At 30.2% G+C, this 23,654-nt stretch overlaps 2 protein-coding genes across 2 annotated transcripts; both read left to right on the top strand.

The window, feature by feature from the left end:
* Nucleotides 1-232: 232 nt before the first annotated feature.
* TRIADDRAFT_55996 (uncharacterized protein) lies at nucleotides 233-5,668 on the top strand (the record flags this gene model as incomplete). Its single annotated transcript, XM_002112165.1, has 8 exons — nucleotides 233-283; nucleotides 1,491-1,533; nucleotides 2,879-3,310; nucleotides 3,579-3,944; nucleotides 4,252-4,338; nucleotides 4,686-4,742; nucleotides 4,853-4,954; nucleotides 5,541-5,668. The coding sequence occupies 8 exons, from the start codon at nucleotides 233-235 to the stop codon at nucleotides 5,666-5,668; spliced, it is 1,266 nt and encodes a 421-aa protein (XP_002112201.1).
* Nucleotides 5,669-6,472: 804 nt separating this feature from the next.
* Nucleotides 6,473-14,147, top strand: TRIADDRAFT_55995 (uncharacterized protein; the record flags this gene model as incomplete). The annotated part of the gene is made up of 19 exons (XM_002112164.1): nucleotides 6,473-6,533; nucleotides 7,069-7,187; nucleotides 7,279-7,470; nucleotides 8,005-8,110; nucleotides 8,717-8,851; nucleotides 9,109-9,196; nucleotides 9,317-9,374; nucleotides 9,997-10,046; nucleotides 10,171-10,291; nucleotides 10,809-10,985; nucleotides 11,115-11,160; nucleotides 11,757-11,806; nucleotides 12,159-12,256; nucleotides 12,421-12,547; nucleotides 12,683-12,724; nucleotides 12,933-13,013; nucleotides 13,257-13,347; nucleotides 13,797-13,831; nucleotides 13,989-14,147. The coding sequence occupies 19 exons, from the start codon at nucleotides 6,473-6,475 to the stop codon at nucleotides 14,145-14,147; spliced, it is 1,836 nt and encodes a 611-aa protein (XP_002112200.1).
* Between the last annotated feature and the right edge of the window lie 9,507 nt (nucleotides 14,148-23,654).

The raw sequence follows: 23,654 nt of genomic DNA, 5'->3' as shown, positions 1-23,654 counted from the left end.
TTTAAAATAGCTGCATAATAACTAATACGAATCCATCAATATCTTTGATGCCAATCATTAAAATCCTTCATCATTTCATAAATAATTGCTTTTCCATAACGATAAAATTCAACCGTAGCTTTAAGAAGTATAAAGTGATTGTCACTCCCATGATAATATTCGTTTTGTGCTATGTAAATTAGATATACTACAGTTTATAATTCATGGATATTTCACATTCATTTTTGTGCATATGGCATGCTGTATATTTCTTAACCTATTATCGCGATTTAGATCTTGCAAGGTAAAAGATTACATTATATTGCGATGATCCCAATGCATTCATTCACAATATATTAGAACTAGTCAAATCCTTTAAAGATCAAGACTATGAATATCAGTTGAATAGTTATCGAACCGTGGGCTTCCAAATCGGAACATGTCCTTTAAAGAATGTATTTGCAATCTAGTTAAACCTGCGAAAGTACTCGTATAATTAAATAAATTTTACCCAACAATTTATCCATAGATATCGATAACGCAATAGCTAGTAAATTCTGCTACATTTTTACAATGGATTGATAACAGTATAACTTTACTTTGACAAATCTTATACCTACTTCAAGATTGCTGATGATAAATACTGGTTTCACATATATGAATATCGCAAAATTGATTATTAGTGTCTCATAACATATGGCGTGATCAAGAAGTTATTAATACACTCAAATTTCTTTTCCAGATAAATCATCTAAAATTATTATGACGTCCGCACAGAGATGTAGACAGACTGTTATCACAAGATATAATTGTACATTTAATAATTAGCGTTAAGAGAATAAGATGGAATTGTGAATTATTTTTATAATTACAATTTAAGATTTACTACATTGGAAGGTAATACTGTAATTTCCGTAAATATAGAAGCTAACATCGAAGATAATTTAGAAATAATTACATATTGTAGTGACTTGTTTAGTTGTGTGCTAGGCATATAAAATATGCTTACTAAACTTAGTTTTAAATTCCATAATAACGAGTATAAATTATGGCATATTGATTTAGATATTAAAATTTTGGGCTTTAATGTCGTTATGAAGCTCTAGGGTGTTAGTTGAGACTTTCGGAGGAAATATCACAGATGCCTTTTTAATTATTGTAATAAAATGATCATAATTACCCTTACTGACAACATTTTCAAATTGGAGATTATGATAGAGATCACCTTAGCCGTACGAAAATCGCAATAAGTTATTGCGGACATATTCACATTCTTAAAATGGTATCAGTCGTCATTGAAAAAGTAACATTTATCGTTATAGTTTGGACTAAAATTTAGATAGAATCGAAACTTATATTGCTGTACACCATACTACTATTCCATTAGCAGTTAATCACCATTTCTTATGGTATTTCAGTTAGTTGATAGTTAACTTATTTAATTCTGTTTAGTTACATAATAATTAAATTTTTGCACCGTTAAGCAATACATTAATGATTTATACTTTCAGCTGAGTACATGTTTTCCGGCAACAGATGCTGAAGTCATCCCAGGTAAAATAATAATACCCCTTAATTCTGTTTTCAATTGAATATCTATATCGGCTAAAATGATCACTTTCCATATTTTTATTTCTATTTTACAACGCATAGTCTCGAAGTGATTTTAGTGTACATATATAAATACCAATCTTATTTCAAAAGATTATATAAGTGATATTTGTTGATAGACGCTATTTATGACCTTATATATAATTTTATAAATAAGTGTATAGTTAATATTATCTATATGCCGATAATTAATTTTTATCTAGATTCGCTATAAATTGAATGTTCTTTTAATAAAGCTTGAGTTTACTCTAGTTTAAGAGAGACTAACGGTTTTACTATAACCACCCTAAGATGGAAAGATCGTTAGCATATAGTGTAGTACCGTCAGTAGATATCGGAAAGAACAAAGTTGGCAGTAGGTTCGTAGTGAAATAATTTCTTTTAGTGTTGCTAACTTTCTTCGTTACAAATTTCATTTTGTAACATTCATAGAATTTACATAGCTCAAAAATTTTGGCACCAATAACGCGAAATAATACAAATTTTTAATTCTGGAGTATATTATTATTGCATGAACGAAGCGTATAGCCTATCATATAACTAATTTAATCAATTTTTAAGCTGCCTGTATGATTAACTTATTGATCGCTAATGGATGTTTGTGGCTCTTCCTGTTTCAAATTTGACGTAAATGAATCCAATTTAAATTTCTAACCTACTCGAATATACTATCTCTTACCATTCTTAATCACCAGTAGTATTTCTATCAGTTTATTAGATAGCTTAGTCAGTCTATACTAATAATTGACAAAACACTGAAAAGGTATTCTTGTGATTCAACTGCAGTAAGAAACCTACTAGATATAGTGAACGAAGAAATGGCAAGTTAAATTTCACATGCTGTAGATTTAAAGCATGCTTTAGCTGGTCAAAATAACAAAGTTTTCCTAAAGTTTAATTAATAATTGATGATCTACTATGATGTTCATTGCAGGTTTCTCATGCGATTTACTTTATCAAAGAATATTAGCCTACAAGGCGGCTCAAAATAGTGTTGTTAGTATCATATAACAGTCAAGTGCTTTGGCAGCAATATAGCGTAAGCAAGCATCGATACAGTCTAGCTAATTGACCCACCGAAAAACCTAATAAAATGGTAGAATATGTAAAATTACTAGTGAAGGGATATATAAGCAATGATATACAATTTTAAATATTACTGCTGTTACAATTATGACTACTATCACTTGTGACCCCTTTCTATAATGATTGCCAATATTATTCCGTCAAAAATTTGATTAGCGAAATTGTACAATCATTAACATTATTATTGCATCAAAATTGATAGAGATTATAACTAAAGCTTTTGGCGATTGTGGTGACACAGAATGGTATTCGCTAAGCAATATTTGTTATAAAGTCGTCGATACATCAAGCATAATTAAATACGCCTCTGCGTCTTCAATTTGCCAATCTTCTGGTGGAGGTCTAGTTAAAGTAGATTCTAGAGATGTACGCCAGCTATTAATTGATATTATGAGTACAAATGAATATTACTGGATTGGCTTAAGGGATATCGATGAAACCAATAATCCAACCGCCTATCGATGGATAATCGATAATGAGGTAGCTAGCGGTTATGTTGATTGGGGATATTATCAACCTCACTATTACTACCAAGATTGTGTGGTCTATGCCTATCGATTGCAAGCTTGGGGTTGGTATGATGTGCATTGCGAAGGAATTGAAGGGTTTAGAGCTCATTACATCTGCCAAAAATGTATGAATATAATTGTTTTATCGAATATATACGCGCTAATAGAGATTGTACTGTAGGAGTATTCAAATATGCGTCCTATTGTCAAATACTAGTTTCTTATCATGATTCTTTTCGTTTGTAAGATCCTACAAGTGTTGCCATTTCAACTTATGCCTCCTATTTCAGCGTTCTTCGTAAGTATATCTACTCAATTTTCTTTACTATTTATTTCGTAATTTAGCTAAATTGACACTACTAAAATTTATAATTATACATTTCTTGTAAACAGCATCAATCTCTTTAAGTGCTATAGAATCCAGTGATATTACTTCCTCTTTAGTAGCAGCCTCGACAGAATCGGCGATGCATGTAGATCAAGAGATAAGTAGTTCGTATACTGTTGATTTCGAACAGCCTGAATTAAGTTCCGATACATCTGCTCAACAAATTACGATAGCTGCTACGACTTTGATGGAAGTTACACAATTAGTAAACTTTGAAAGGAGCAGCCTGCAGGCAGGTGGCCAAAGTAGTTCTAATACTATTCAAAAGCAGTCATCCTCTATGACATCTGTATCCGCAAACCTTGTGCTTTGGAATGGCGAATTATATCATGCATCGGCTACTTTATCGATCACTAGTAGCTTGGTTAATGGTAAGCAAAATTCGGAGCAGAAATGTCTACTAAATCCAATAATCAGTATCGAGTACACTTAGTCTCAGATAGTATAGATGAGATGTTAATGAGTACTGTCGACGAATACTATCAGGATATAATCCAATCATTAGTATTCAGTGCCCTGTAGACTTAGTTTTAAATGGCTTAGATGAGATGTTAACGGATATTATCAGGACATAATAAGTCTAGTAATTGGTAATATAGTGACGATAATTTAAATTCTTGCATATATTGGATTAAATTTAAGACAGTATTTGATTTTTTCCCAAAAATATTGAATTAGAAACGCTACCTGATGCCAGCATAGAGGTCGTGAAGTCAGCCAATTTGCTCAGCTCAAGCACTCCTGTACTATCCGATGAATGGACAGGTATGATGAGCATGCATATGCATGGAGCCATATGACATTTTATGACACATTTAATACCATTCAACATCATCTTATTTGATATCTAATTTGGAAATAAATACTATGTATTGGTAATAGGGTGATGCTCATTTTAAGTACGGAATTACTAATCTAATAATCTCTCATTAATGCTGCCTAAATTAGAAAAAACTCATAGCTTTCAATCAACTAGTGTTCTGTCATGGAGTCGTTCTCCAGATAATGATCTAATGTCAAACTTAGGGTCGCCAAGTATTAAACACCGTCTAGTAGCCAAATATTAGTTGTCCAATCTTCTGATATTTCATCACTTTTAAAATTGAATACAGCGTATATCGACCCAACTGCTACCCAAAGTGCTCCAGATTATACCACTATTATGGAAGGTAAAATAATTGATAGTTTTTACACTCAGGTAACTACTGCTGTCAGCTGATAGTTGATAATGTATTGCGCCTTATGATAATATTAAGACATATTTATTTCATATTTTCAGATGGAGTAACTTACATTTCACCTACCAGCCCATACGAGATTTCGTTACCATTATCGGCCGTAGATGAATTAGTTACTATCAGGAAAAATTCTAATTTGAAAGGTACATAAAAAACAATATAGTTTCTAGAGTAGAAGGATAGTTTTATTTTATGCGCACCATGAGTTTTTGACTATACTATAAAAGGTTGATGCCTGAAGACCACATTTTAGTTGGTATTCGGTTAGTTAGTCAACTAATTTTTCAATTGCTATTGAATTGTTAAGACTATAGTCTTGGCTATCAAGATTTCTTCAGTAATAAATAGTAGTAATTTCCTGACTACCTCGTCTACTCTATTAGCGACGCTAAAACTATACTATAGTATTCGGTTATCGGAACTGAATTATTGCGCGATATAGCTGATCTCGTCTCTTTAAGTCAGTAAGAGGCGTTTGTAGATTTACTTTTTCACTAGCGGTGTGTGACAATTGGATTTTAAGTACGATACTTCCTTTACTCTTATTACCTATCATTCAACCGCAATTAAATCTACTTAACCAAATTTATTTTCAGTCAAATGGTAAGTAGTTGAAAGCCATTGATTTGATATATTGATAGCCGGTATACCTTCATATTTCGCTGATATAGTATAACAGCTGTAGAATTTTATATTACAGTGATTATTCACATTGTTGTGATTATATAGTGATAATCGGAATTCATTCGTTTCGCGATAATATCAGTATGGTAGCTGCAGAATTTTGTATTATAGGGATTATTCACATTATTGCGGTTGTATCAAACTTGATCGCTCCTACGTACAAGGCTGATTAGTTGCTATTGCTCTCGTATTTGCGTTTTCTTAATCAGCAAATTAAAAAGGTGGCGTAATTCATGCCCTGATAATTTCGGTGGCAAAGTCAGTTAAATCAGCTTGGGCATATCTTTCTTTACAGTACTACTCAATATCTTTACAGATGATTAGAATGGAGTATTAACTCCAATTTAATGCTAAAATTTAGATATTTTCTCATTTTAATGGATGAAAAAAAATATCTGAGATTCAGCAGGATCATGAAAATGCTATAAAGCATTTGGGCAAGTTTCGGAATTGATCATGCTATAAAAAGAGCTTTATATTTATAGCTAATATAGAATTGAGAAAATTATTGTTCTACACTTTCATGCTATTTTAATAATAACTTTAAAGTTTAGTTTAAATGATGACATAAATAATAATGTACCTTAATAATATATTTACCGATGTTCGTTATAATAACCTGAGATGATTTATCTTAGTGCGCTAGAAATCTTCGCAAATTAAATGTAGTTGACAGATAATGCCAAAAGATAGACGTCAATAACTAAGGGATAGCATCACTAATCAAAAATTATTTATTGATGCTTAGAGTGCTTAAAATCTTTGCAAATTAAATGGAGTGGACAGACATATCCAATAGATCGAAGTCCGTATTTAAAGGATAATATCATTAATCAATAGCTATTTCTTTATGCTTTAGAGTCTTCTTGCCCAGCTAATTCTTTTGGTTTAAAAATATCTTCTATTGCATGTCACACATATTTTGAAAAATGAATTCGCTCTAAATTCTTTCATATATATTTTTGATAGATATAGTGATGGCGTCATCTGTAACATGCACAAATAATTCTTCATTATTCGTACCTTCCAGCACTAAAGGTAAGAATGGCGATATTATTTGAATAAAGTATGCTTCCAATCTTAGATTATACTTTCTTTAGTTTTCGTTGGCTGCAGCAGCGTAAAAGCTAATCATTTAGGGCTGTGAATTGATACTGTAATTATACTTTCATATTAAGCTATAACTACATCTTTATGAGTATAAACCAACTACCTTTTCTATTTAATTTAAATTAAATTAGCGAGAAACTTCAACATCAAATGCAGTAAGTTAGAGGCTTAATCTAATTTTTTCTGATCATTAAATATATCGTATCACTTTATTTCCTTAGCCATAAAATTCAATATTTGAGGTGATTTTATCTCAAATGTTTCTCCAATGCTTAATTTTATTATAATTAATAATTCATTTTGTCGTATATAATCTATAATAACTCAAAAATAATGGCAATTGCAAAACTTAGAATTAGATCAAACTGTCAATGAAACGATTATAACAACACATAGTTTTATAAATGGTTAATACATGACTTACTCAGTAAGTTAATTTATTGGTTTATAATTCATCTTATAGAACCACCGGCAAGTTCAAAATCTTTACCAAGTTTGCCTACATCAATAATTACATCATGGATAAATGCTAGTAACTTAGAAACTGGACTGTCCGCGGCGTTTCAAGCTCTTTATTCTATAGTAGGTTACCATATCCAACAAAATTGTTTGCATTCAATGAATTTTATAATCATTTACCAAAATTTCGATTATCTTTTCACTAATTTCTTAGTCAACTCTAATCGAAAATGAGAAACCCGTTACGACAGGCATCCAAGTATTACAAGAGCTCCATAATGTATTCAAAAGCTCGAAAAATATCACTAGCCAAGACCTTAATTTTTCGGCAAGAATTTTGGATCGATTGCAACTCATGGTTAAAATTCAGAATGAATCATGTGAAATCAAGGAAAGCTATTTTAAGGTAACCTAAATTGTAGAAGCATAACAATAATTTTTCAAACAGTGATACTAATTTTGATGTTTAAAAAGTTTTACGATTGCTACATTAAGAATTGGGTATCCTTTAATACTGTATTGTGATAGCAATTTTATTGTTAATAATTATAAATAGCTATATTTATAGAAGAATTCTACCAGTTACTCTACTACGACTGGTATAATTTAGAATAATATTATACCAAAAAGTTCGGAGTTAGCCTTTCTTTTAGTTTAATTCTAATATAGTAGCTTTTAGTATTTAAGTTACTATTGAAATATTTAGGATCAACAATGACAATTTAACACCAATAACGTTAAAATTCTGGTAATAGAATAATCTCCGGTTGATCTATCCATTAGGATTTCTTCAACGTCATGACCGATCTAACTAGCAAGGATAATATCGTTTTAGCCGCTGATAGAGTAATATTTCTTATGAAATTAACTTTCATTAAATTGATCATCAGAATGATCTTCATTGACTACCATAGAAGCTTGACTCTCTTTACTTACATAGTTGACAGATCTAAAGAGATTAATGAAGATTACTCACGTTTACACTACACAAGTAGCGGAAAATCTTGAACTTGAAAGTGTTTTCATTGTTAACTCTCCTGAAATGAGTAAGTTATCCAAGAATTGCTAAGCCTGTCTGATTTTATATTATAAAAATCGATATTAGTGTAGTATGTATATCTACAATGTTTACTTATTGAGTATGTAATCTAGATATATAAACTTACAGCAGAAAGAAGGGTTAAGTAGATTATCGGATATATCACTTCATCATTCTTATAATAAAAAAACTAATGGTAGTACTTTAAACTCGTATCATCAACTAGTCGTTATAGCATCCATAAGTATCTCGCTTACTTCATAATTTTAAAAATATAATTCAAAGGACTCCAAATCGTAAATATTTATACTCTACATTGCTCTTACATTTTAAACTTGAAATTTTATTTTAAAAATATAATAAGTAAATAACTTGTATGCGCATATTTAATAGTATATCCTCATCAGTACTTGCTATCGAGTACTACATTTATCTTAAGAAAACAGTAAAATATGATTTTCTTATGCAGATATGTTTCTTAGTCAAACTTATACTCGAATTGTAGATAATTGTATTCCATAAGTGCTATAATAATTAGGGTAAGGCACAATAGAGAATATGGATTACGCTCTTCACTTTCGATGTCAACTTATATTAACATTGCTTTTTACAGCATTCCATATTCAACGGATTCGGGTTCAAGATTTTCTTCGAAACCCTTATCGAACTACTTTCAGAAGATTATATGGTAATGAGTTACTGGCTAATGAATTTATTTTGCCTTCCTATGCTGCGTCCAATATGAATGGTATAAATAATCTAATCCCTATGTAGCAGCTATTAGAATCTAGTTCATGCCATTAAGCTTCTAGTTGCAGTAGTAGCTTGTGTATGCCATATTTCAGCTTGAAAGCAGTCATACTATGAAGCACTTTTCCCGTACTTAACACTTATGGTAATCGGAGCTTCTACTGCCAAAGTAACATAATCACTATCGGTATTTCTCTAAATGTGAAATTTCATGTATCAATTTAATGTATATTCTATATTTTAAAATTTGGAAAGTATCTGGTGCAATATCAGTTGCTGCATCGTATTATACAACCTTGAATCACCTAATAAATAGAGATTTGAAAAGGCCTAATGAAGGAAGGTACTGCATATTAACATGTTACTACGAGTAGAAGTAATATAGCTTATTCATAGCACGAATAAAATTTACGGATAATACTATCGACTGTATATGCTGCCTAAAAATTTTATTTTTATTTAGCATTGATGTAGCCGGAGAAATCATCAATTCTGATATTATAAGTTCTTTAACGTTGCCAGTAAGTAGACTAAGTTGGGATTATCCCTTCCAATTTACTCTGGCACATCTTAAGGCAAGTACTACCAATTATGAGTTAAGTAATTACCAATAATAATTTTTTTTTGTTTGGGCTTAGAAATTTAAATTTTTAATATTCTCATACCACAAATACGCAAGAAGACGAAATTCTAGCTATTATATTTTTTATCCGTTTTTACTTTTTACAGTGCGTTAAAACGATGCTTTTCATAGCTATAATTTTATTCTACTCTAACTTCTACCTAGTTTGGATTTTTATTCTTTCATCTTGCCTATTTATTTATCTTTATGTTATCCACTTCTTGATCGTTTTAAGCTTGCATCTATTTACAAAACAGTGTTTGCTTGCATAATCATGACGTTAACGGTAGTGCTATATGATATTATTTGTATAGAAAATGATTCCGTGTAGGTATATCCCAATACTCTATGCTGTAGCTGTGCCAACTGACATGATACATATTAGCTACTTTTAGTAATATTGTTACAGGCAACTAATATAAAATATATATTGTAGCTCTAACACAGAGGGAATTGTGATTAGTTGTGTTATTTTAAACCATTTTCTAAAGCTAGCACTTTGTTTCTATTCTTTGACTTAGGATATTTCATCCATTAATGTTACTTGCGTTCATTGGGACTTTACAATAGGGTAAGGTAACTAGGAGAAATGTTGATCATGCTGAAAATAGATACTGCTATCTAGTTTTTAAATATTGCAACAAAATAGAACATCTCCATATCTGAATACTACGGTTTCAATCCCATAACTATAGGAAAGATGGGAGTTGGTCTGCTACCGGTTGTAAACTAATTTCTAGTAACAAAACACATACTGTCTGCCACTGCCGACATTTAACTCAATTTGCAGTATTAATGAGAGTTTCGGGTCAAGAGGTAAAAAATAGGGAAATATAAATTTCTCTTATTATGATATCTATTAATGTGATAGAAAGTTGAGAAACGCTATGAATAAATGCATTTCCCTTTATGTATAAAAAATTACACAAGCTTGCACGAAAAGATAGGAAAATTTTGGAGGTTTTAACTTACATTTTTTGCGGTATATCGCAAATATTTCTGTTTATAACTGTGGTCTTATTTGGTTTGCTAAGGTAAATTGGTATACGCATATATTCATTATGTCTATTATCTGAGTTATATATATGCGATCACTTATTTACTTGCATTAATTTCTTAGCCGATCCTTTGTTTCTTTCTCGTTAGATTGAATTCAGAGAGATATAATATCCATAAGCATTTGATATTAGCGCTCTTTCTTGCTCAAATATGTCTGCTAATTGGAATGAATGTTTCAGCTGTACCGGTACATTATTACTATTAGTTATAAATCAATCAAGGCTAGAAGAGAGACTGAATCAGATTATTGCATTCTCAAAATAATCCTTTATAGATATTATGCAGGATCTTAGCTATTGGTCTCCATCTATGCTATTTATCAGTTTTTATGTGGATGTTGGTAGAAGGCCTTCACTTGTATTTGCAAATTGTAACAGTATTCGATGAAAAAGACCGTTCACTCCTTTACTGTGCAATTGGATGGGGTAAAATGTTTAGTTTAAAATCATTGGTATTCTTCGCTATTCCAATAGTTATGAAAATCACTTGAACATATACATTCAATTTCAGCAAAATTCATAATTTATACTATTGTACATTGTGTGTGATGACAATGTAGGAATTCCAATCATTATTACAGGATTATCGGCAGCAATACGCTACCATGATTATGGAATTAATGGAAGGTAATAAAGAGTCCTAATATCACTTAATGCTAAGAATAACCTGAAATTTTATTTTCTGGCTGATATTGCAGATAGATAAGATATCATTTAACTTCGTAGAATTAGTTTTAAATTTGATGGTGTACTTGTATCATTCATTAATAATAATTTACTTAAAATATATTCATGAATTAACTAATGGAAATGTGGATGGAATCGTTCGATTTTTGTGCTAGTATTAGCATCCAGTATTATGATTTTAGATCTTTCCGATTTTCAGTTTGCCTTCAGGCTTCGATATCCTGATAGCATTTGCAAAATTTAATTGAATTTATCTTATCCTTACTTTTGATTGTAGTTATAAGGCTAGCAGATTGTATATAACTATGCTTGCATCATTTACTATATTTCTGTTGATAATATCGATCCTTTCCAGTAATTAAATTGCTAGGTATAGCTCATACAATAAAATGAGATCTAATTGGTACAATTTTTAAAAGTAAGGACAACGTGCATAAGATTGTATCTAGAAGTCAAAATCTTGGAAAATCCAAAATAAAATGTTAATTTTAAATGCTAAAATACTAATTTATTTCGTAGTTGTTGGCTTTCTATAGGTAATGGACTTATTTGGGCCTTTGCAGGGCCTGCAATAGTTATTATTTTGGTGAGTACAATTATCATTTAGCAATCATTTACATCACAATAAATCATAAAAATAGAATATCCAATTATCACTTTTCTTTCATGTCTTTTGTCTCAGATTCAAGCTTAAAAGGAATAAGTGTCTTATTTAAGACATTCTTTTCTATAATATTTCACAATATTTTATTTTAATTTGGAGTAGTATAAATAAAAAATTATCGTGATTTTGTTCAAAATTAAATTGTTAACGATACACTGCCTTTCTGCTATTCAATTCTAAACTGTATTAAATTTAAAAAGGATAGTAAGGAATATAGCTCTAAGGATAGTATAGCTCCTTATTTACATTACTTTCATTAATTTCCTTATTATAGATCAATTTCATTATTATGCTGATTGTTACGAAAATTGCAATAAGTAAAACAGCAGCAGTAGCCGTTAGAACTGGCAATCAACATTTTAGAAATTTAAGGTAAAATTGCTAAATTACTTGATTATAAGGATATTTAATTAAAATTTGAGATTGAAATATCGTCAATGAGATAATTAGTATTATCATAATATTGAAACATAATTAAGAGTTAAATGCTTATAAATTTAAAAGAGTCAAGTCTTATAACAGTTATTTTCCTTCAGGACTGCTACGAGAGCCATTATTCTTCTAATGCCTTTGCTAGGCTTAACATGGACATTTGGTCTTTTAGCAGCCGATGATAATACCGTCTTCTTTGCATATTTATTCGTGATATTGAACGGCTTGCAGGTATTATAACAAATTAATACCAATAAAATGTTATAATTTGATCCCATCAGATGAATTTTCCTCCTGAGCTCATCCATTATATTCCTATGCCTTGTAACCAAATTTTCTTACCGTAAGGATTTTTCTACTCTTTAGGGGGTTTTTATTTTTATATCACAGTGCGTCTACAATTCAGAGGTAAGTTGCCAATAGTCGTATTCCATTTCTCTTCTAATTAAAATTTGCACTAAATGAATTAGATTTTTAAGCAGCTATTGTATTTAGTTCTAATGTACATCACAATATGCTAAATCAAAAATAATCAAGTCTAATACCTTACTTGCAATAGTGATAAATAAGTTACAAGTGATTATATGAAATTACTCTTGATACTATCCTGGCTTAGGTTCGAAATGGCTTTCGCCGATTTATGAACCGTTATGGGCTTACGAGTAAATTGCATAGAGATTTTTCTACCGCTCTTAAGGTAGTATTAAAGATGCAAAATCTTTAAAATAAAGAGAATTATTCGAGAATTATTCTACTTTTAGCTGATTTTCACGTATCTTACTAAGGGTTTTTAATACTTTTATCGGCCTTTATCCTATGATTTAGCTATACTATTTGATGTAGTCTAACATTTTTGCTAATTCTATTCAAGAAATATACTATGCTTCTGATCCTTCAATTATAAATATTTATGATGTCATTCATTTTAATGGTTTCATAGCCACTCAAGTCAACGACAGAAGGTGTAGCAACTGGAGCAAAGAATTCCTCACAAGAAGAAGAACCACATTCTGCACGTCCATTTGATGCAGGTAAAATTAAAAGGGGTTTCAACATTTTTGATACTACAATATAAAATCATATATCATAAAATAGTTAGCGCAAAATTAGTTGAATATGACAGCTCATGATATGCTCGTGTATTGGACCATGGAAAACTTTATCAAACTGTTAGTATCTTGTAGCAAAGAGGCTGCTTTTAGGAAGTTATCTTTGATAGCAATTATAATATAACGTGCCTGAATTATCGTGTGTTAGGCTTCTGGAAGCGAGTATTATGGATATCAGCAGTAATCTAGCCCCACGTAAAATACTTTATCAAAATTTTGTCGTTATGATAGTGAAGAATTTTATATCGCGTTGAGATAAACTTTTATAGATTATTTCGTGTCTTATGCTACTCAATTGAATACTGAAAAGATATTCATTAATCGTAAGCATGACTACTGGATGCCTAACCTGTTTTTAAATTGATATTTAGCCTCTGGATGTAATAATAAATCCAAGTCAAAGAAGGTAATTTAAATGTATAACTACTCTATAGCGGAAGCCGAGATAGGCCAATATCATACTGTAGATCGTTATATTACCTGGTAACAGTAGATTAGATACTCAATAAGCTGCATAGATTCGCTTCTTTTAATCCATTATCCAAATTATTCAACAATTTTAGCGATCATCAAATCGTAATAAAGATCTAATCATAATCAATGAAGCCAATACAGTGAATAAAATGACTAAATCGAAATCATTAATCGGACCTGATATTAATATCAACGAGATTCCAGAAAACAAATTATCAGCAAGTCATTCTCATCAAATTATAAATTAAAGAATATTACTGGAGATCTGTTGTTAAATATCTTGATTATTTGCCTTTCGTACGTTTCTATTCTGTATCTAATGCCATTACTAATATTATCGACAATATACTGCCGCTACCATAATCTATATTTCTGTGAAACCGTGAAACTGCAATTAAACAATGCCATAGATAATTTATGTTTGTATATTCACATTCCACCGGATGTTTTGAATCATGTTAGATTGAATAGCTCTAATTATATTAAAATATAATATACAATTTAAGGTTATCATTGTGTTGACTATGCTGTGGAAATGATGATAAATTGATTCTCCTGCTAGCTATTACTTTTGTCCTTTGGAAATTTAACAGCTATCCTCTTGCCCAGGAGAATCGATCGATTGATAATATTTGTGTCAACAATTCTCCTTCTTTAGACTCAAACTGAATTATTTTAGTCTTCCAGGTTCGAGACTAAGATTTCTAAATATGGCTAAGAAGTTCATGATTTACTTTAGATTATAATATCGTCTGCATAGCAAATGTAAATTATTCACAACCTTGCAACACTATATCCGTAAGTCTTAAAACGTCGCAGATTCACGATATATTCCGAACTGCATGACTGTAAATTCGAATACCTATGTAAACGAGATAGAGCTTACTATAAATAATAAATAATCTAAAAATACATTTAGAATGATTGCTTTAGACCCATTAATACAGCATAGAAGTATTAAAATATGGAATTTTTAGGAGATTAAAGTTATTAGAGGTTGCCAAAAGTGTCTCATTTTCAACTTATAAATCTTTGCATAGCGGCTATGTATTTCAATTTAAATCATTTACCTAATGTATTGGTAGAGTTAGCTATAAACCAAAAATAGTAAGAAGAGGCTCAATTTCATCTAATTCCTACTCAGGTCGTACTTAAAGTAATTTCTGCATAGTTATTTTATGACAATTATTCTATAAGTCATATGTTTTATTATCTGACTCTAATACAGTAAATAGTATGTGCAGCAAGAAAGTATTTACTTGCTTCATTATAAACTGTTATCGAGAATATTGTTAGTTAGTGTATAGGTATTCTTATGTCAACAATTTCCTTGTATTGTTATATTATGAATTTTGGTTCGTGATGTATGTATAATGTGCATAGAGGAAAATCGCTGATAATATGGTAAACTATGTGATGAAATAAAGATCTACACCTATTTTAGTTTTGAAATTATGATACACATAAATGTTGGCAGCAATAGAACTTGATAAGATTCGATTATCGTCCATGTAATGAAAAATTAATGACCCATTTTATCGTAATATATCTTGATTAATTTACAGCGGTTGAAATAGTTCTAAGAATTTGGTTAAATTTGGCTCAAGTGAAGAATTAAATCAATATACTTCTTCTAAAATGTTGCTGATATAACCCTTTTGACTAGAACACTGATATGCTGACTACATTTGTTTGTCGTTAATTTTTCATTACATGGACGATAATCGAATCTTATCAAGTTCTATTGCTGCCAACTAGTTTTGTTAATTATTTAATTAAGTGAGATTCAATATTAAAAGTTTTCAAATTTTATAGCAATGTTGCATATGCATACTTAAATTATTTGCTCCGATGTCATTGAAATGAATATTCTGATTTGAATATTAGTCAAAATCACAGAATGAAGAAAATTAAACGCAATAAGCTTTCTCCTAGGATAAATATCTACCGTACATTATACTAAACATGACTAACAGTCTACAATCACAATACTATGTTACATTACAATTCTATAGAACTGTATTTAGATTATGCTATCATACTAGCATAGCTTATGATACCTTAAAACTATCACTAGGTCCGAACTGCGTTAAGGCGATTAACTGATCGCTATGGATTGACAAGCAGTATAAAGTACATAGAGACTTTTCAACAGCATTAAAAGTAAATCTGATTAATGACTTTTTAAACCTTAAGCTATTTCCAATTCTTTTTGCTTATTCTATAGTGAAAAAAGTAAATTTAGAGAAGCACTGCTTTGTTAACATATACTACTAATAGAAATTAACCTAATTGAAACCTTGAAAGCGTCTATTTATTGAAATCGATCTATTTAATCTATCAAACTGATGAAATGTGCATCTAAAATTCAATAACAGCCTGTGAAATTGACAAGCGGAGTGACATCGAGTCAAAAGCCAAACAATTCTGGAAAAGAAGATGATTCGTGTTCTACCAACGCATTTGATACTCGTAAGAGTAGTGTGAGATTTTAACTAGAAAGTTACTGATATATGCGGAACTTGATCTTTTAGTCGATAAAATCAGCGTAATATCATCGATAAATGTCTCTCACAAGGAAGAACATTTTATTTTGCTGATTTGGTTATGCTATGATATCGAGTAAATGTTAAACAGACGATACTAATGATCTGGACTAAAAATAGATCTGATTTAAAGTCGAATTTATAAAATTGCATGGTAATATTAAATATCGCAAATGTTAGTAATTAAAACATATGTCTCAGTGTTATTTGTCAGTTTACCAATTATAATCATTCTACGTTAATGATTTATTTTGAAATATTTCTTTATTTCTTACAGCGAGTGGTTACTCTGGACCTTTGATACGAACGGTAATTATATCAAGTCCTATATTTTCGAAGATCGTTCTAATTAGATCTACAGTAATCTGCTATAGCTATTTCTATCATAGCCATAACGAAGGTGTCAGATATCCAAGAAGCTAAAGTATAGAGACATAACTATAGGTCAAATAGCGCCATAGCAGAGACATTACTGGCGTACTTGTATCATATTTATCAGCTTTTAGTTTAGGATAGATATTACAAATATACCATACATATTAAACGTTGACTGCTAGGTATATCAGCAGTTTCGTTCTAGCTATGTCCTTGGATTATGCTGAAACTATTAAAAATTGCTCAATTCTTGTTTTAATTAGCGCGTATTAACTGAAACAAGCAACTTAGTAACTCTAACGAGTACTGATTCCTCACCAAGACAGAATACGCCGACAAGATTAATTGCATCTAATATTAATATTAACGAAATACCAGATAAAGATGAGGCTTCTATCGTGTTTGAACTGTGATCTTATGGAAGGCTTTCTTTGTCTTTAATAATTCAACCTATGAATTACCTTCAATGCTTGGTATACTACAAGGGCTACAAATACTTGTTCAACTAGTTAAATAGAATATCCTACAATAACGATTATGCTTCCAGCAGTATGCAATTCCTTCTTGGATTTTATTTAAAAGTATTTCGTAGCAAATAATTGCAAAGTAGTAATTCGATAAATTGCGTAATAATAACATCAAATAGAGAATAATTGGAGTTATATTGGTTAAATATTAGTTTCTTCAGCTATTCCACTTTAGGTTTTAAATCTCACTACAAGAACTTCCCCACTGATTTAAATTGAGTATTAATGAATACTAAGAACTGCTTTTAATAGGATTCACTTCCTGAACTGAACTTGTTTAAGATCTTGACTACTATAAGAAATTCAAATAGATGTATTTAAAAATGTGGCTTATAGTATCGGAATCACTCTTCGTACTCTCTTTAGCAGCATTAATTTTTTTTGTAAAATATAGAGTATAAAAGGAATACTTACAACAGGATCTGTTCAAGTCAATTAATTTTGTTGTAAAGTCACTATTAGTGCAAGAATTTATAAGTTATATCTACTTCAAAAGAATATTGTATTATAAATGAAAAAAATTTCGATGCTATTCTTTTATTTTACTGATTTTACTTGATATTACTGAGTAAGGTAAGAAATTTATAAGTCAAATCTACATCAATGGAATATTGTGCTATACGAGAAATTAATCTCGATAATACTCTTTTCCTTCACTGACTTGATAGCATTGAGTATTGATTAGTTTCAAATTCCGATAAGATCAATAACTTTTCATTCACGTATATTGGTAAAGTGTGTCAAAATTAATGTTCGATGATATTTATTTCTTATTGTAGTTTAGCTTAAGTATCACGAATAATGAAGAGATTTCTTTACCTATTTGAGTTACATTCTATCATGCAATCAATTATCTTATATCCGTATGTGATATATACCAATCACGAGATTCCAAATTTTAGAAAAATAAGGCTTTGTTGAATCTTATACAAAGATTAACTAAACACAGCTCTACTTCAGCCGAATACTACTACTAAAGACTTCTACAACGAACTAACAGAATAATCTAAAGTTGCATGCTTTTATACTTTTCGCAGCATTCGCAGCTACAATCCGCATGGCAACCTTTTACCTTATATTACACATAGTTAAATTATTCTTAGTAAGACTATTCTACTGCGGACCATCATTAATCCAATATGGATACGACTACAGTACTTCGTAGACATTACTCACACCAGCCAAAGTACAATGAATTAACCATATCCTAATATATGATTTACAGTTCTATTTTTACCTATAACGTAACTCAACACCTTACTGTATATAGTCATCTGTACTCTAGCATAGAGCCTCTACCACTACAGTCTATAGTTATAGCTACCAAATATCTCTTAGGATAAATATCTACCGTACATTATACTAAACATGGCTAACAGTCTACAATCACAATACTAGCTACATTACATCGTAGTATTATACTCTTATCAATCGTAATTTGTTACGAGGTTGTTTCGGAGCCATGCTCCGAAATATTAATTGTTACGTTAATTAAAATATCTCATTTAAATTATTGTTTGCTCCAGTAGCTTATTAGATATTAATGTTTATTCATAAGTACTTGTTCAATATTGTTGACGTGTCGGAGCTAACACGCTTAGTCTGTAAACGTTAACTAATAACACCTTAAGTGTAAGATCGATTAATTTGCAGAGCCTTGAGGCTCTAGTTGCTATACTAGGATATGTACACTGTACAGTGTAAGCCGCTATTTCAAGAATATTCACAAGTGTACTATCGGCGAGACTATAAAAAGCGGAGCACTAGCTTAGCTTCTCAGTTCCAGTTAGTCATTTACAGGATCTTTTGACTATTATTGCTAAGAATATTCTTACGTTTTTTTTTAGTACATTTTACGACTAAGGTTAACGAAAATAAAGTAAAGTATTGAAATCTATTACTCAATAGTAGTTTTTTGTGTAGCTGAGAGTTAGTTCAACTACGATAGGTCCCTAAGCTAGTTGGGAACACAAGTACTAGTGAAGATAGTGTTTAAGACCCGGTTTCTTGTTACAAAGAAGATTTGTAACGGAGGTAAACTTAAACTATTACGAAAAACTAAAACTACGGTACGACCGTCGAGTTTGTCCTCTTCAAAATGTTCCTACAGTACGATTTTAAATGCTGACGATCTCCAGAAGAAACAGTACTTCTATTAGTCTCTTTTGATCTAACTTAACCCAAACTTTATTAAAATATCACCCAATTTATAGCCAATCTACATAAACATTAATTATCAGTTTGCAGATATTATACAACTATGCAGTTATTGGTTAAAATGTGAAAAACATCGTAGATAAATTAATACTAACACATTCTTAGGTAATTTATCTTATGGAGACTGCGAGACGACAATTATGTAAACGTTACTCCATGACTTTCATATATTATCTATCTGGTGTAGGTAGCAGTTAAAGACTTTGAACGAAAACAAATTATTCCAATAATATTTACATTTTATTTGATTAGTCATAGTAGAGTACTAGTTGCATTCAATTATAACTTGCAATCTGTTTTGTTGTAGTTTTATCTTAAAAATCGATGAAACTTATAATTTATTGACATTATATCAATAAAAATCTATGTCATAAGTCGAGTTGACTAATTTAAATTTATCGACTAGCTTTGAAATACCGTCATGTAAATCATTATACATATAGATTTTTCTTAACGTAATCAAGTACATTATCTTTTATGAGTTAGTTAGCCTATGCATCGTTAGTTGTTGTGATTCGACTATTTGGTAGAGCCCTTTCTATAAAGAACCTTGTAAGATCAATAAATATAAAGATATATGTGTTCAAGAATAGCTAGAATATATAGTACTAAGTATCGCGAGTGGGATTAATCGACCAGCTGGTGAGAATAATAGTCCAAGTTCTTACTAAACTCGCCCAACTATAAGATAATTACATAAATAGGATACTATCGCAAATATGGAAACAGAAATTTAATTACAATTAATATGTTCGATAGAGGTAAGAATGGTTAATTGAATTAATTAACTAGCCACGCAAAAGAATCAATTCAATCTCTTATCGTCGATTGATCCTCGATTAAACATATAATCAATGCTATTTACTTGGTTTGGGATGAGTTTAAAGGTATAATAGGAGAGTACTAAAATTTCCAAGTAAATACATTGTAATCGGAAAAATATGTGCGTAAATTGTAGTAAAAAAAATAATTGGCTGTCAACTCACGCACCTATATTATTAATTAGTTTGAAGCAGGTGTTTTAATGCTGTAGTATCGTCGCTTTGTAGAGTGCTGCTTTGACCAGATTTTAATGAATTACTTCACCATTATAACTCCACACTTATCACAGTAGCCAATCTTAAGCAGCGATAGTTTCCTATTAGACTGTTGAATAAAATACTGCAAGTATTGCAGCAATAATTTGATCAGAACAATCTTGATATGGATAATATAAGATAAGTCTTTTGTGATTGGAAAGAGATAATGTAATCAACTTGAACAAGAATAATACGTTATGATGTATTTAGGTAGAAGCTTTCAATTTTTTTCCATAATGATGATGATAATAAAATAATTCATATGCGAATGTCCTTCCAGCATTAAAATTATTCCAAATTTCATCCGTTTCCATTACTTTAGTATATAGTAATCAGATGATTTTATGAATGTGAGCTTAAGATGGTTCTAGTTTTAAATTTCAGCGCTTTTAGAATCTAAGCAAGCTTTTGTTTAGTTTTACTTTTTAATTAAATTTATGGCAGAATTTATGATAGAATTAGAATGCAGAAAGTAAGAGCTGATTTTCGTTCGCTAAAAATATCAACATTAATAATTAAATTAGTATAAATTGATTGATATTGAATAGTCAAAAATACCTTTATGATGGGTCCTATCAAATAAATGCATTAGACCACATAAAAATATAATTTTAATTAATCAGTCATAATATCGAATAGAATTTGGTATTATTATTATCCTTACTGAAGGCTAATTATTGAATTACTAGCAGCTCCCTATCAAATGACTGAATTAGATCACATAGAAATATAGTATTAATTATTCAGTTACAATAATGAATAACCTTTGGTAAAATTGCTGTGCTTACTGAAAGGTAAGTTTTTAATTGTCAATATTAAATTTACGGTAATTAATTATTGATCATGTAAACAAATACGAATTTCGTTGGATGAAAGTTTTCATTTCGTTATTAATTTTATTTTACCTTGCTTATCCTTTATTTAACCACTCTTTCCATTCAATAGTAATAATATGAGTCCTAAAATTGCTAATGAAAAACTAGAGTAATATTATTATCGCTGTACTGCGACATCTGAAGCTATAGAATAAAATCTATACTTCTATCTGATCATATAAAATTTTAGCTTAGATTTTTATTAATCTACCAACTGGATGATTCCGAAAATATTTGTTTATTATACAGCCTTCAGTAATCATGAGGTTATGAATTCATTCTTATATGTATAATATTAATGTGACAGTGTTATATACTGTATTAGAGTAGAGATATCTATGTTAGGATAATTCTGTTAGCCTATCCTTATTTAGTTAACTTCTAATTTGGATATACTGTGTTTTAATATAGCTCTGACTTTTTATGACAGTGAAACATGTACACATACTGAAATTAATAGTTATAATAAGGAATGCAAATCATCTACTTACAGTTCGAATCATTGTGATTGTAACTTACTCATGGTAGATTGTAAATTATCGAGGAAATATTCCGTGATAGGACATATCGTAATCTGACTATTCTGTATTAGTCATCAGATGTCTATGTTCGTAAATACTGTTGTCTGCATTAAGGGAGCAGTAGCTAAAATTAATATCTAATTCAGAAAATGATTCCAAAGTTAATCGTACTAATTATGACTCATGAACTATTGAGGAAGAGCATATAAATGCAGTTCTATATATCATGTAATAAAGCCGATTCTCAAACTTAGTGTTAAAGGTAAAATACGAGACGTTTAAGTCTTTGTGTAGTCTGCTAGTACAGCAAAAGTGTTTCTGATAGTACAGATATCGTTCCTTGATACATGGTTCAAGGAAATGACTTATTAATCGTACATTACGTTATCTTGTTGCATAGCTGTTTTGTGACAATTAAATAGTAATAACCCAGGACAAAGTTTCCATTTAACCATCAATCAATTGTTTCATTTAAATGGAGAAAAATTAGGAAATCCCAATAAAGGATAAAATAATAGTGTTATAGCATTTTTACTAGGTCATGCTTATCACACGTGTGGACTAGCAAATATCTAGATTTGCTAAGCTAGTTACAGTGATGCTGATCGCTCAAAAAGTCAAATATTCTCTCTAAGATATTTGTACAAATGAACTCAAGTTGTATTTCTGACTTAATTTTCTGAAGTAAATCGTCTTTGAAACTGAAAATTTAGAAAGAACTATTGTTAAAAATGAGTGTAAGGGAATTTATGAATTAACGATTTAAACAGACCTCTGTTAGGTTCTATTATAACTAGTATCTGTCGAGACTGTCATATCAGTAAACAAATAAAAATTTAATTAATTTATCGTCTTTGTTACTGTTTTAGAAAGAAATATATTACCAAGAATAGATCTCCATTTGGCAATGGGTATAAATAATTAACTAGAATTAACAATCTATTCAATCATAATTGTTATACAATCTGATTAGGACAATGTATATTCAAGGAATATTATTAATCATTCTGGTGAAAATCGATCTTGCCTTATTAAAAGCTGTTTAGAATTTTTTTCAATTACGCTAAGAGTAACCAATTAAGTGGCTTTTTAGCTAGAATTTCAGGCATCATTTGACAGACTGTCAATTTTTAATAATAATACTTCAAATTTCAAGTGCCATTCTAGTTTTTAGATCTTTCTCTCTCAAAATGGTTAACCGTCTTTATTTCGTCATTATGGTAAGCTACAATAATGCACTATCGTTGCTGAAAATTTATGATTATAAGAAAGGTTCAGATTGCCTTACCATAAATGTTTAGTTTATTCATAACTTGCAATAACTATTTTTCATATCTACAATTGAGTTACTGTGATGATTTGTCGTCATTACCACGCTAATAATGATGATGATCAGTGTTTCTATGCTAGATCAATCCTAATGATTATATATCTAGTTTAGTTTAGTTATAACAAACTTTACTGCGTACAGTAAACTCTTAATCGAAGATTGGATAGCTTTCATGGGTATTTTGGAAGTAATTTTTTTATAAATTTAAAAACTTCTGTGTTAGTGTCAATACATTCGATAACTTTTGCTACTCAAGCTCAAAAATTCAATATACAACTAAGTACG

This window comes from Trichoplax adhaerens, genomic scaffold (genome assembly GCF_000150275.1).
Source record: "Trichoplax adhaerens TRIADscaffold_4 genomic scaffold, whole genome shotgun sequence".
Lineage (NCBI taxonomy): Eukaryota > Metazoa > Placozoa > Uniplacotomia > Trichoplacea > Trichoplacidae > Trichoplax > Trichoplax adhaerens.
Note: the sequence above shows the minus strand (reverse complement) of the source record. Positions and strands in the feature narration are given on the sequence as shown.